General features: G+C 43.2%; 1 protein-coding gene across 9 annotated transcripts in view; it reads right to left on the bottom strand.

The window, feature by feature from the left end:
* Positions 1-15267, bottom strand: part of ST3GAL3 (ST3 beta-galactoside alpha-2,3-sialyltransferase 3) — a 216409-nt gene that overhangs the window by 114053 nt on the left and 87089 nt on the right. For 6 of the 9 annotated variants that reach the window (XM_059082986.2, XM_067009451.1, XM_067009438.1 and 3 more), the window contains one exon: positions 10387-10434. The exons of the other annotated variants lie outside the window; for them this stretch is intronic. In XM_059082986.2, the coding sequence (XP_058938969.1) occupies positions 10387-10434 (48 nt within the window). The remainder of the gene's footprint in view (positions 1-10386; positions 10435-15267) is intronic. 9 annotated transcript variants of the gene reach the window in all.

A 15267-nucleotide genomic window follows, 5' to 3' on the forward strand; every position in this document is an offset into this window, starting at 1 on the left:
ATAAACAATCTAACCTTATACCTAAAGGAACTAGAGAAAGAAGAACCAACAAAACCAAAAGTTAGTAGGAGGAAAGAAATCATAAAGATCAGAGCAGAAATAAATGAAATAGAAACAAAGAAAACAATAGCAAAGATCAATAAAACTAAAAGCTGGTTCTTTGAGAAGATAAAAAAAATTGATAAACCTTTAGCCAAATTCATCAAGAAAAAGAGGAAGAGGACTCAAATCAATAAAATTAGAAATGAAAAAGGAGAAGTTACAACGGACACTGCAGAAATACAAAGCATCATAAGAGACTACTACAAGCAACTCTATGCCAATAAAATGGACAACATGGAAGAAATGGACATGGACTTCCCTGGTGGCGCAGTGGTTAAGAATCCACCTGCCAATGCAGGGAACACAGGTTTGAGCCCTGGTCTGGGAAGATCCCACATGCCGCGGAGCAGCTAAGCCCGTGTGCCACAACTACTGAAGCCTGCACGCCAGCTACTGAAGCCCGTGCCTAAGCCTGAGCTCCGCAACAAGAGAAGCCACTGCAGTGAGAAGCACGCACACTGCAACGGAGAGTAGCCCCCACTCACCGCAACTAGAGAAAGTCTGCGTGCAGCAACGAAGACCCAACTCAGCCAAAAAAAAAAAAAAAAAACGAAATGGACAAATTCTTAGAAAGGTATAACCTTCCAAGACTGAACCAGAAAGAAGAGAAAATATAAACAGACCAATCACAAGTAATGAAATTGAAACTGTGATTTAAAATCTTTCAGCAAACAAAAGTCCAGGACAAGATGGTGAATTCTATCAAACATTTAAAGAAGAGCTAACACCCATCCTTTACAAACTCTTCCAAAAAACTGCAGAGGAAGGAACACTCCTAAACTCATTCTATGAGGCCACCATCACCCTGATACCAAAACCAGACAAAGATACTACAAAAAAAGAAAATTAGAGACCAATATCAGTGATGGAATACAGATGCAAAAATCCTCAACAAAATACTAGCAAACAGAATCCAACAACACATTAAAAGGATCATACACCATGATCAAGTGGGATTTAACCCAGGGATGCAAGGATTCTTCAACAGATGCAAATCAATGAATGTGATACAGCATATTAACAAATTGAAGAATAAAAATCATATGATCATCTCAATAGATGCAGAAAAAGCTTTTGACAAAATTCAACACCCATTTATGGACAACTGATGGGAACATGCTGTATAGCACAGGGAAGTCACCTAGTGCACTGTGGTAACCTAAATGAGAGGGAAGTCCAAAAGGGAGGGGATATCTGTATGTGTATGGCTGATACATTTTGTTGTGCAGTGGAGGCTAACACAACATTGTAAAGCAACCATACTCCAAAAATTAACTAAAAATTAACTTAAAAAAAAAAAAAGATCCTGGAATTCTCAAGTCACCAGGCACAATGTGTGCTCATGTATATGTACAGCTCTCCTGGCACCTGAAGGTACTCTCCTCCCAGGTGTCAGAGCAACAAGACCACAGCTGCACAGTGAAGGGGTGATGTTTAGTCTGGTGGTTTAGGCTCCCTGCCTCAGCCAGGCTGGAAAGCCCTGACCAAAGAGCACAAGTGTGTCCCTTGCCTGGCTCCAGGTGGGAAGTGGCATGCATGATGCAAATCTCTGCTCTTCTCCTCCACATCTGTACCACACCAGACCTGTGAAAGCATAAAGTGCCTGTTCAGATGCTGATTGTCTTTGAAACTAACCATTAACTCTTCCACTGGCATTTCAAAGGAAGAAGTTGGTGTTCTGAACTCATAGAAACTCCTGGAAGGTTCAGAAACTGGACATAAACAAAAGGAGGCCATGCACTGAAGTGTGTATGCACCTAATAATGTCTCTGTATTAGGGCTGGGTTGGAGAATTACAAGGAGAAATATACAATGGGTCTCCTGTCATTATAACGGGAAACTTATAGACCGCTGAAGAATCAGGCTCACAGAATCAGTGAGAAAACAGAAGATTTGAACAGAACAATGAATAAATTTTGAACTAGCTGATACACAGAGTACCTTACACCTGACAAGTGGAGAATGCACATTCTTTTCAAGCATATTTGGAACCTTTATGAAAACTGACCACCTGAGAGGCATAAACCCTGAGATAAAAACTAACACACATTGAAACAAGCTCAAGTTTTTAACTTAAAAACTTAAAAATATTTATTTTTATGTTTTATAGCAATTCAACATTTAATACATTCCACAACACTTTGTATTTCATTTTGCTCATCATAATTCTATAATGTAAAGAAAATTTTAAATGTTTTCACAATGCCCTGATTAAATAATCCTGAGTCCCCTCCTTTTATCTTAGCAGGGTGTACAGGTGTTATCGCTTTCTACTTATGCTCTCATGTTTAAACAGCTGGGGGTACTGACTACACAGTGATATCCTATTCTAGGATGAAGGGGGAGCTCCCCGAGAGAAAGTGTCCTACTCCAGCTCCACTCTTCAGCCACTGAGCCCTAAAATGGACTTTCAGGGAATACAGGTGCACATCCTGAGCCAATTGTGCGACTGGCCCTTTCAGTCCCCAGTGACCCACCTCCTTTGATCATTGTAAAGAGCCACCACAAATTCCCATGGGTTGTCACTGTGCTTTGCACAAAGCAGATGCTTATGAAATAACTGCTGCCGATGACAACAATGAATATTTCCCAGGAAGGCCAGTTTGAGAAACATTATTGAAGTAGATAAAGTTTAGTATATGGGAAAAACATGAACTTTATTCTATCAGGAAACTGCAGCGCTTCATATTAGAACGCATAAAAGACAGAAAAGCAGGATAGGCCATTAGGCAAGAAAACTCCAAGCATATAAGAGAAGAAGTTCTGCTTCTTTAAAGGGGTCTTTGGCTCCAACCTCTGAGATATGATGAATTGCTAAGTGCAAAGGGCATAGGGATAAATGGAATGAGAACCTATCCTAACCAAAATAGATCCCTCTTTTCTAAAGAAACGGCACAGCCTTGAATAAAAGTCATGGGCTATATTAAACATAAGTAATATATATCCTGGCTTGGGTTGGAGGAAGTTGGCAACAGTTGCAAACGGACATGCCGGACAAAGGGAAGAACTGAGGGAACTACTATTTATTGAGCATCTACTGTGAATTCATGCTGCTCTCACTACTTTCACCTACACTCTCAGTTTAACCCTTACAACCCTTATGAGGTGGGTATTTTCTCCATTTTACAGAGGAGGAAACAGAGTCTTAGAGAGGGGGAATAATGTGTTCAAGATCCCCAGCCAGCACATGGACCAGCTGGGTGCGGTTGAACCAACCCAGGTCCGGCTCTGCAGCTTCTTTTCTTTACGTTCCTCTACACTGACTCTCAGAGGAAAACAATGAAAGCAGACCCCCTCATATTAGGAGAGCTGCCATGAGAGCAAGTATCTAGCCTTACCTCCCACCCCCTGCCCCAGGTTGGTGTCAAAAGGCCTAGCCATGCCCATAATACATGAACCATGGGAGTCCACAGAGACCCAAGAGGGGCTGGCCAAAGTGCAAACAGCTCCCACATCATCTGGAGTCAGGAAAATAAATTATAACGTAGGATCAGTTAATCAAAGACAAACTAAAATAGGAAAAGCAGTTTTATAAAATAAACACAGAAAAATTCACTGACCTGGACTAAATTAACTGACCCAGTAAAATAACTTAGAAGTTCACAAACTGAAATCCAGTCTCAAATGGGTGTACATTGGTGTGGGGAAGGAGAGAGGCCTAGGGAGGAGGTCCTGTTAAGACGAGGTCCCCTGTGACTATGCGCCCTCCACCCAAGCACAGCACAGCTGTGACGGTACTGGGGGCCAATGGAGTGTTGAACCTCCATTGGTAGGTAGAAGCCCCATCCCAATACAAGCAAAGAGGTCATGCACCATTTCCCTTCCATCCTGGGAAGAAAAGAAGATGTCTAGAGCTGGGCATACAGTAAATTCAGTTCTATTCATGATATCAAGTATGTCCAGACCATGCCAGGGCATCTTGTGTTAAGCTGCAGGATTATGAGGGACAGCATCTCAAAAGAGGAGCTAGGACAGGATACAGAAAAAATGGCTCACTCTGCAGTTTGTACCTGAAACTTCATGGAGCTTACCACCTAGCAGGGTAGATATATAAAAATAACCACTAAGCACAGACACAGTCCTTCTTTCCAAACAAAAGTAATTTTATTTTTATTTTTCCCAGTTGTAGGAATACCACAAGTTTACTGCAAAAAACCAAATGTAAAAAACTTAAAAAGAATGAAGTAAGAACCATTCAAAACTCCCATTAACTAAAGTTAATTGCTGCAAATATTTTGGTATCTTCCCAGAAATATCTTTCCACAAATATATGTGTGAATGTGCATATATAATTGTACTTACCTGTGGCCTCAATATACATGCTGTTTGTTCCTGTTTTGTTCACTCAATAATACTCTTGACATCTTCTATGTCAATAAAAATAAAATTGCATCATCATTTCTAATGGCTGCACAGTATTCCACTGTATAAGCATGCCATTATTTATGTAATCCTTAAGCATCCAGTAAGTGATGGCCATTATTGTTTCTATTTTTCTATTCTTCATTCAATAAATATTTACTGAGCATCTATTATGTGACAGGTACTGTTCCAAGTTCCAGGGACACAGTGATGAACAAGATAGGCAAGGTTCCTGGCTACATGAAGCCTACATTTTAGTGGGGGGGGGGGGGAACCAATTAAATAAGATAAACAAGCACATTTGAAGAAAGGTAAATAAGCAGATAATCTGAAGGAAGGATGAGTGCTAAGAAGAAATAAAGACACACCTGCTTAGAGAAGGGCTGGGAGTCAAAAGAGAGTAGACTGCTTTAGAAAAAGTGTTCTGGGAAGGTCTTCTTGCAGAGATGACATTTGAACAGAGACCTGTGACAGTCGTGCAAAGCAAAAGGTAAGTGAGTACAAAGGCCCTGGGGCAGGAAGGGACCTGGCATATTCATGGAATGGCAGGAACGCCAATGTGGCTTGAGGGCAGCGAGGGGCAAATGAAGTAAAGTGAAAGTGTTGAGATAATTAGACAGAAATTGGCACAGGAGCCAGCAAGTAGGGCCCTGTAGGTCATGGAGTTTGAACCTGGAGTGATTTCAGTGGGAACAAGACATGATCTGATTTACATTTTTAAAAGATGACTCTGACTACAACATGGAGAATGGACCACTGGAAGGCAATCAGTGAGCACAGAGAGACCAGTTAGGAGATGTTTGCTTGTCTAGGGGGGAAAAGATGGTACCTTGGACAGTGATGCTACAAAGAAGTGGTTGAACAAGGACATACTGTGAAGACAGAAAATGTAGGAAAGGGTGAGGAAGAGGAACAATTAAGGTGATAACTAGGTTTGTGGCTTGAACAGTTTGGTAGGTGGGGAAGAAAATATGGGAGAGAAACAAGTTTCGGCATATAGATCCTGCATGTTTCATTAGATATATACATAATTATTTCGTTTTGGGGGAGGGCTACTAAATTTTTTTTAATCTTAATTGTTCATTGCTAATATACAGAAATACACTTAATTTTTTGCATTTTGATTTTGCATCCTTTTATCTTACTAAACTCAGTTATTTGTTCTAGGTGTTTTAAAAAATATTTAGATTCCTTGGGATTTTTCTATGTAGGCAATCATGTCACCTATAAAGACGGTTAGTTCTATTTCTTCCTTTCCCATCTGTATTCTTTGTATTGCTTTTCCTTCTTACTGCACACTGGCTAGGACTTGCAGGAGTGGTTCTTGATCTTAGGGGGAGAGCAGTCTTTTACCATTAAGTATGATGTTTGCTGTAGGTTTTTTGTAGATGCCCTTTATCAGATTGAAAAAGTCCCCTTCTAAGTTTGCTGAAAATTTTTATCATGAGTAGATGTTGAATTTTATCAAATGCTTTTTCTTTATCAATTGACATGACCATGTAGTTTTTTTTCTTTACACAGTTAATAGGGTAGATTACACTGATTGATTTTTTTTTTTTTTTTTTTTTTTTTTTGTGGTATGCGGGCCTCTCACTGCTGTGGCCTCTCCCGTTGCGGAGCACAGGCTCCGGACGCGCAGGCCTAGCGGCCATGGCTCACGGGCTTAGTTGCTCCGCGGCATGTGGGATCTTCCCGGACCAGGGCACGAACCCGTGACCCCTGCATCGGCAGGCGGATTCTCAACCACTGCGCCACCAGGGAAGCCCACACTGATTGATTTTTGAATGTTGAACCAGCCTTCCATTCCCAGAATAAAGCCTAGTTGGGGACCAAATTTGGGAAGTTTAAGCCATTATTTTTTCAAACATTTCTTCTGCACCGCTCTCTTTCTCTCCTTCTGGGACTCCAATGACACAGATGGTAAACCTTCCAGTATTGTCCCATAAGTCACTGAGACTTCATTCAGCTTCTTTAATCCTTTTTCTTCTGTTGTTCAGATTGGATAGTTTCTATTGCTTTATTTTCGAGTTTACTGATTCTTTCCTCTGTCATCTCCATTTTGTGATTGAGCCCATGCAGCAGAGTTTTTTAAATTTTCCATCATCGTATTTTTTCTCTTGTATTTCCATTTGGTTTATATATACATATTTGGTTCATGGGGTTATTTTTTTGGCTAACACTTTCTATCTTTCCATTCATGTCAACAATGTTTACCCTTACTTTTGGGAGCATTTTTTTCTTTTAACAGTTTACTTACTACATTACCAGTTTGTTATGAAAGGATTCAATTCAGCAACAGCCAGATGGAAGAGGTGGGGAAAGGGGGCCAGGAGCTTTTTTATAAAAGCTACTTTAAAGTCTGTCAGATTGGCTTCCCTGGTGGCGCAGTGGTTGAGAGTCCACCTGCCGATGCAGGGGACACGGGTTCGTGCCCCGGTCCGGGAAGATCCCACATGCCGCGGAGTGACTGGGCCCGTGAGCCATGGTCGCTGAGCCTGCACGTCCGGAGCCTGTGCTCCACAACGGGAGAGGCCACAACAGTGAGAGGCCCAAGTACCACAAAAAAAAAAAAAAAAAAAAAGTCTGTCAGATTATTCCAACATCTGTGTCATCTCAGCATCGGCATCTATCTATCTATTTATTTATTTTATTTATTTATTTTTGGCTGTGTTGGGTCCTCATTGCTGCACACGGGCTTTCTCTAGTTATGGCGAGCGGGGGTTACTCTTCATCGTGGTGCATGGGCTTCTCCTTGCGGTGGCTTCTCTCGTTGCAGAACACGGGCCCTAGGTGCGTGGGCTTCAGTAGCTGTGGCACGTGAGCTCAGTAGTTGTGGCTTGCGGGCTCTAGAGTGCAGGCTCAGTAGTTGTGGTGCACGGGCTTAGTTGCTCTATGGCATGTAGGATCTTCCTGGACCAGGGCTCAAACCCGTGTCCCCTGCACTAGCAGGCAGATTCTTAACCACTGCACCACAAGGAAGCCCTGGCATTGGCATCCTCTGATTGCCTCTCCCAGGCAAGTTGAGATTTTCCTAGCTCTTCATGTGATAACTAATTTTAGATTGTATCCTCTATATTTTGAATATTATGTCATGAAACTTTAGGTCTTGTTTAAATTCAGTGGAGAATGTTGATATTTTTGTTTTACCAGATAATCAAGCAGGTTGGATTTAGTTGGCAAGTTCTGACCAGCCTTCTTTTGAGTTGTGGTTTCAATGCCAGTTCCATTTTCAAAGCCTGTTCAGGTGTGTACCACCAAGTGTCCAGTCTGGGACTCAAGTGGTGGTCTATCCCTTAGCTCAGTTCTCAAAGTCTTTGGTGTGTTGGTGAGAATCAGATGCACACATGCACAGCTCAGGGTTAGCCCAGAAGTTCATACACAACTTTATGGAGTCGTTTTTTCCTGAGCTCCTTCCTCTCTGCTCTACTTGTACTTTCCAGTTCATTGGTCCTCCCCTATTCGGTTCTCTGGCGAGAAATCTGGGGTTTTAGTTACACTTTCTGCCACACATTTCCTGAACTGTACCCAAATCTGGGACCAAGCAACAGGAAGGCAGAGAGAGAAAAAAGCAACTGGATTTCACTCCACCCTCTTGGGATTACAGAGAGGAAGATTTGATCAAAGAAGAAGGTTTCCCTTCCTCAGTTTTAGGTGCTTGAAGGCCCCACTGCTGCTACTGGGCACTGCCACCACCACCACCGAGGGGACTGCCTGGGGACTAGGGCATGAGAAAACAGAGAAAAACAACCCTCGGGATTTCCCATCCCTGTCTGAGCCTTAGAGCCCCTTTCCCAACCAGACTCTAGCCATAACTAGAGGTCTTCTGGAATTCTCTCCATTTGTGCCCTTATGTCCACTCTGTTTGTGCCCAGATTTTGGGCTGTCTCGAGTCCAGGACATGGGATACCAGAGGAAAAATAAGAAATTCACTGCCGGGGTGGCAGTACTTCTAATTCTAGTTTTTCCCCCAATCTGTCTACTACTATTTATATTTCAGAGTCTTCAAATAGCTGCTAAATGCATTCTGTCCAGGCCTTTAGCTGCATTCAATGACAGACAGATTCTTACACATGTATCTTATACATATATCCTGGTATATATATAAGTATCTATTTATGCAGGGAATATACCTAGGGGAGGAAATGCCAGGTCATGGGTATGTATATATTCAAATTTAGCTAGACACTACCAGAGTTTTTTTCCAAAGTGGTTGTAATCAACTTACTCACTGACCAGTAGAGACCAAAGTTTCCACCATATCACTTCCTCACCAACCTTGGAATATCAAGCTTCTCAGGCTTTCCTATTTTGGTAGGTGTGCAGTGGTATCTCACTGAAATGCTAATTTGCATTTCCCTAGGTAGTAATACAATCGAACACCTTCTCATGAGGTTATTGGCCATTTGGATTCCTCTTTTGTGAAGTTCCTGTTGGGGTCTTTTGCTTTTTTCTATACTGGGTTATTTCTTTACTCACATTGATTTCTGTAGTTCTTTATTCTGGAAGCAAGCCCTTTGTTGGCTATTTGTGTTATAGATGTCTTTTTTCACTCTGCCTTTTCACTCTCTTAATGGTACCTTTTGATTAACAGAAGTTCTACTTTAATGTAATAAAATTGATCAGGTTTTTCCTATGTGAATGGAAGGAACTTTGCAACTACTTAAAAACTTTTTCTAAAGGTCCATTCTGTCTTAAAGCAACCTCTCCCATCTCAGCATTTCAATGAGGACACCTCAAGCATCAAATTATGAGACAGCAAGATGACAAGGCAGAGAGTGCAGGCTCTAGGGGTGGAGAGATATGAGTGGCCCTGGACAGGGTACTTCAAGTCTTTGAGAATTCAGTTTCTTTATAATTAAAGATGTACTATCCACCTTGCAAGATGTGTGTAAAGCACTTAGCATAGTGTTGGCACACAGTAGGCCCTCAGCAAACAGTGGCAGCTGTGATCATATTCTCTGATCATCCTTCCCCTTGTCCACATTGCTACAGTGGCCTGAACCTCATTGCTGCTTTGTGAAACATCAATCTATTGCAGTCAAGGACAGCAAAATGGGTTAATTGCCCTCAGCAGGCCAGCAAACTCTCCCTGTTACTCACAGGCAGCACCTAAGGTACGAGGACCACTGTTTTCAGCTAAAAATTAAGACCTGATACATAGAGATGCTCTCCTCACGAGGTGAAGTCATTCTGGGGCTCCCACAGGGACACGATGGCAGCAAGCTGAAGAATCAAAGTATCTTCTCTTTCTGCTCACTGCCAACAGCACAGTGGTGTGGGGCAGGCAGACTGCCTCAGACAGGGGAGAGCTGAGCTCCACTGAGCCTGGGTGATTTGTGTCAAAGCAGCGGGTGTGCTGATTTGTGTGTCCTGCACTGTTGACACAGGGAAAAGCAGGAGTACGTCAGCACATGTGCACAGTACAGTGCCCGTCCTGGAGGAGGTGTGTATTTGAGTATATGGGGTGTGCATGTGAACACGCAACAGGGTGTATGTCCCTAGGAAGCTGTGATACTCTCACCATCCTGGCATGCTGCTGGAGAGCCCTGATGGTTAGCTACTCCAGCGTGCCCAGAGCTTGGGGTCTCTCAACGCCCTCTGCCCCACTCTCTGAGACAGGATATGTGCACAGGAAACAGACACCTTTTCTATGATGCTGGACCACCCTGAATGAGGAAGGAGCATCAACTGCACACTCCTTGGTGCACAGTTCTAAAGCAACTGGTGAAGTCTTCTGGATGTTGTATCCCACTGCTGCCTCCTACACTGTGGGTCCCTAGAAATGCTTCTTGAGATTTTCCCACAATACTGAGATATTCCACTGCCCTCCCCGGACGCCCCCTCCCCCACCTCATTAGGCTCCACTTCAAATGTGGCCAGTGCTGAATGCTGAAAGGATGACAGAAGGGGAGAGGTTGGTACCTGAGCCTAGTGTTTGTCCAGCGGAGTCAAAGGAAAGAACCACTGAATCTGCAACACAAGAGGACAAGTTCATTTCTTTCTCTTTCTTACAGTAAAAACAAAACCAAACAAAAACAAAAAAACAAGTTCCCACTGGCTTTGCCCAAACCCTCTCCCAAGGAAAAGTCAACTGGACTGAAACTCAGCAGCACAGACAGCCTCCACTGGTTCGTCCCACCCATCCACTGGGCCAGGAGGCCCTGCCGAGCCCAGCCCAAGCCTCGTGCCACTGGGAGGAACATCTCAGGGCAGAGATATGCCCCAAATTCTTCAGAGGCATTTCCTGCCAAATTAGGGGACACATTTACTTCTTTTTGCTTCTCACAGTGAAAATAAAATTAAAACGAAGCAAAAGAAAACCTCCCTCCTGCATCTGGTTAAAGGCACTAACATTTCCCTTTGACTTGTTTTCTTTTCCTATTCATATACTCAATGCTTATTATTTCTTCCCCCCAAAGGCATAAAGTGACATAGGAATTTACAGTACACACTGGAATTTTAAAAATGAAGAAGTCAAAGGAAGGAAAAATATTACATAGTCAGGGGAATGTTAGTGCACAAAATGCATGCCATGAGGACCTAAACAAACGCTACAGGTAGAATCAGAGAGGCCTGAGCTCCCAAACAGCTAAAGAAAATGAGCAAATAAACAAGATTGAGTGCTCACAATACATACATTCATTCATTTGTTCAACTGTTCAGTAAATATTTATTGGGCATCTACTATGTGCAAGATACTATACTATGACTTTGTGATCCAGATGCAAACAAATAAAAGCATGGTCTCTACGCTCAAGGATGTGTCATCAGTCTAAGAGAAAAAAAGTTACCCGACAAGTTATTCAACTATAAACTGATTAAGTAAAAAAGAAAAGAAAAGAGTGCTGAGAAAGTTCTATTAGGAGGAGACCTAGTTTGGAAGGGGAGTGGGTGTTGGTTAGGGAAGTCTTCCCTAAAGAAGTGACAACTGAACTAAGAACTAACTGAAGGATAAGTACGGGTTAAACCCGACAAGAAGGAATGGGCATTCCAGGCAGAGAGGATGCTCTGTGTGGAGACCTGAAGCAGGATGGGACAGGGCGCCTGAGAGCAACCAGAAGAGCAAAGCATACATAAAAGCAAATACTATACGGTGATCAGAAAGAAATTCCTCTATGGGTCTTAATAAAGGGGGATGCTGCATGATGTTGAAGACTGTAACTTCTGCAACATTTTCTTTTTTTTTTTTTTTTGCGGTACGCGGGCCTCTCACTGTTGTGGCCTCTCCCTTTGCGGAGCACAGGCTCCGGACGCGCAGGCTCAGCGGCCATGGCTCACGGGCCCAGCCGCTCCGCGGCATGTGGGATCCTCCCGGACCGGGGCACGAACCCGCGTCCCCTGCATCGGCAGGCGGGCTCTCAACCACTGCGCCACCAGGGAAGCCCTACAACATTTTCTATAATAAGTAATTGTGAATCTTTTATGGCTGTTTCTTACAACAGGAGCAATACAAATGATGGCATAGGCCAACACACAGCTCAATAAAAGCAATTATAAGGGACACCAAGATAATCTAAGGGCCCAAATAACCCCAGAGACCCCAGACTCCAAAGGGATCACATTCAAAAGGCTCACTCATGGGACTTCCCTGGTGGTCCAGTGGTAAAGAATCCGCCTCCCAATGCAGGGGCTGCGGGTTCGATCCCTGGTTGGGGAACTAAGATCCCACGTGCCGTGGGGCAACTAAGCCCACACGCCACAACTACTGAGCCCACATGCTCTGGAGCCCGCGCGCCACAGCTAGAGAGAGAAAACTCGCATGCCACAACTAAAGAGAAGCCGGCGCGGTGTAGAGCCCATGCACTACAACGAAAGATCCCGCGTGCCGCAACGAAGATGCCACGTGCCACAACTAAGACCCAATGTAGCCAAAAATAAATAAGTAAAAATAAATAAAACCCATGCTCCCTTTAAAAAAAAAAAAAAGGCTCACTCACTACAAAGGAATGCTAGCTGGCTGCATGAGGACCAGCATTTACACCACAGGCAGCATCCCACCTCAGCATGATCCTTCAGATCTCAGGTGTATGTCATTTTCTCTTATTGCACATGGAAGTCTGACACAAGAGTTATCATAACTGTAAGTCATCTGTCTGCACTGCTAGACTGTAAGCTCTATAAAGGCCGACACTATATCTGCTTTATTCACTGCTGTGTTACCAGCATAACAACTGGCAGGCAATAACTGTTTGCTGAAAGACGGTGCCTCAAGAAATGGATGGACTTCAACTCCTTCAGGTAATCCTTCATAATCACTTTTTCTCATAATCAAGTGTTTATTAAGAACTGGGTAGCAGAGAGCTGCAGGATACAATTTTTTCTAAGTATCCAGAGGCAGATATTCTGTACTGCCAGTTAAGGGCAGATCCATATGCTTTGACACCTACCAAGTAAAAGGTAAGGTTGACTTATTTTTTTCTTTCACAAAAATGTAGAAGCACAATTAGAACACTTGTCTAATCAGATAGGTGACCATCCTACCTTGTATGAGATACAATCAACATCTCTTACAAATTCTACTTCTTTATCAATGTTTCCCACATCTGTTTCCTCTCAATGTTACTGTGCCCTTTCAGAAGAGAAGCCCCTATTTTTCCTCTCTCTTTTTAAAGGAGCTTTATTGAGGTATAATTTACATACTATAAAATTCACTTATTTTAAGTGTACAATTCAATGATTTTTAGAAAATTTATAGAGTTGTTTAACCATCAGCATATGCAGCTTTAGAACATTTCTATCACCCAGAAGATCCCAGGTGCCCAGTCATGCCCTGTTCCCACCTCCAGCCCCAGGCAACCACTAATTTACTTTCTGTCTCTATAGATTTGCCTTTTGTGGACATCTGCCTATCCTTTTCTTGCTAGGACTGTTCTGATAGGCCCCTTAACCACACGCCTACCTCCAGCTTAGCCCAGTTCCATCATTCTTCATACTGTTGCATGATTTTTCTAAAAAGTATACCTGACTACATCTTTGCTCTTGATTAAAATGCTTCAGTGGCTTCCCATAGCCTGTAAGATAAACTCCAAGCTCTGACCTTCAAGGTCTTTACCATTTTGGCTCATTTATGACCTCTAAATGCCTCATGCTCCAGATATGCCAAACAACTTCTATTTCTCCAAAGAGATATATACCTTTGTGTCTTCAGACACCAAACATACTGTTTTCTCTGCCTGTTTGCATTAAAAACTTCCACTTTTCTATTAAGACCCAACACAATCATCCCCTCTTCTTGAAGGCTTCTCTGATCAGTTCGGCCCCTCCTCTTTAGGCCATCACTGCACTGCTATTATGGCATTTATTATACTGCATTATAATCCTTGTTTACTGGTCTTTTTCTCTCTTTAAACTGCAAGTTCCCTGAGGATAAGGATTGTCTGTTCATTTTGAGGCTTTGATGCCTAGGACAGTGACTGACACACAGAAGGCGGTCAATATGTTCATTAAACAAAGGAATAAACTAGTAAATGTCTTTGCTTTCTTTCAAAGGTCATGTGATCTGAGTGATATTTCACAAACTGGTAAGGGGAGAGATCCATCCTGCATACAGATTCTCATTCAATTCAAGTCAACCTTGAAATGTCCTTATACCATGAAGCTTCAGAGGTTTGAGCCTGGCCTCATCCTCAAGATGAAAGCATTCCCACGAAGCAGTGCAGGGGGAATAAGGAAAGGGCCTTAGGCGCTTTCTAGGTGTGAGATCACAGTCACCTGGATGAAGATTACGAAGGCCTTTCTGAGGGGTTGACTGCCCAGATGAGCAACAATAAAAACAGCATCTCGGGGGGCTTCCCTGGTGGCGCAGTGGTTGAGAGTCCGCCTGCCGATGCGGGGGACGCGGGTTCGTGCCCCGGTCCGGGAGGATCCCGCGTGCCGCGGAGCGGCTGGGCCCGTGGGCCATGGCCGCTGGGCCTGTGCGTCCGGAGCCTGTGCTCCGCAGCGGGAGAGGCCGCAGCGGTGAGAGGCCCGCGTATCGCAAAAAAAAAAAAAAAAAAACAGCATCTCGGGCTTCCCTGGTGGCGCAGTGGTTGGGAGTCCGGCTGCCGATGCAGGGGACACGGGTTTGTGCCCCGGTCTGGGAGGATCCCACATGCCGCGGAGCGGCTGGGCCCGTGAGCCATGGACGCTGACCGTGCGTGTCCGGAGCCTGTGCTCCGCAATGGGAGAGGCCGCAACGGTGGGAGGCCCGTGTACCGCAAAAACAAAAACAAGCAAACAAAAAAACAGCATCTCAAATATTCATTACAGTTGACAAGTATTCTTCCAATTTCAATTTACTTTCTTTGTACTCACAAGCAGTCCTGAAATAATCTCTTTTAAAGTTTTCAATCTAAATGTAAAGAAGAAAGGCTACAAGTTAGCTAAATGTAAACAAAAGTTGTCTCTGGGTGAAAGAATTATAGATGATATTTATTCTCTGTATTTTTGAAAAATTTCCAGAGTGAACATGTAACTTGTATTATCAGAAAAAAAAAAAAAAAAAGTCAAAGAAGAACTCTCTAATCCAGCTCTAAGGTTTTAACCTCTAACACATTGGTACCAATGCAAAAGGATGGAAGGTTCTTGATCTCCCTTCATTATTCACTGTACATGCTGAAAAGCTATTCAGCTTTTCCCTTTAGTTATACTGAGGTCATCGTTATACTTCATGACACTTAAATATACCTCAGCAACCTCAATTTCTAAATAGACTGGCTTTTAAAAAATTCGTTTCTTCTTCCTTCCTTCTCACAAGTATTATCAAGTGCCTATTATGTGCCAGGCCTGGTGCCAGATACTAGAGATATGGAGCTGAATAGGAGC

The sequence above is a fragment of the Kogia breviceps genome, chromosome 1 (assembly GCF_026419965.1).
Source record: "Kogia breviceps isolate mKogBre1 chromosome 1, mKogBre1 haplotype 1, whole genome shotgun sequence".
Classification (NCBI taxonomy): domain Eukaryota; kingdom Metazoa; phylum Chordata; class Mammalia; order Artiodactyla; family Physeteridae; genus Kogia; species Kogia breviceps.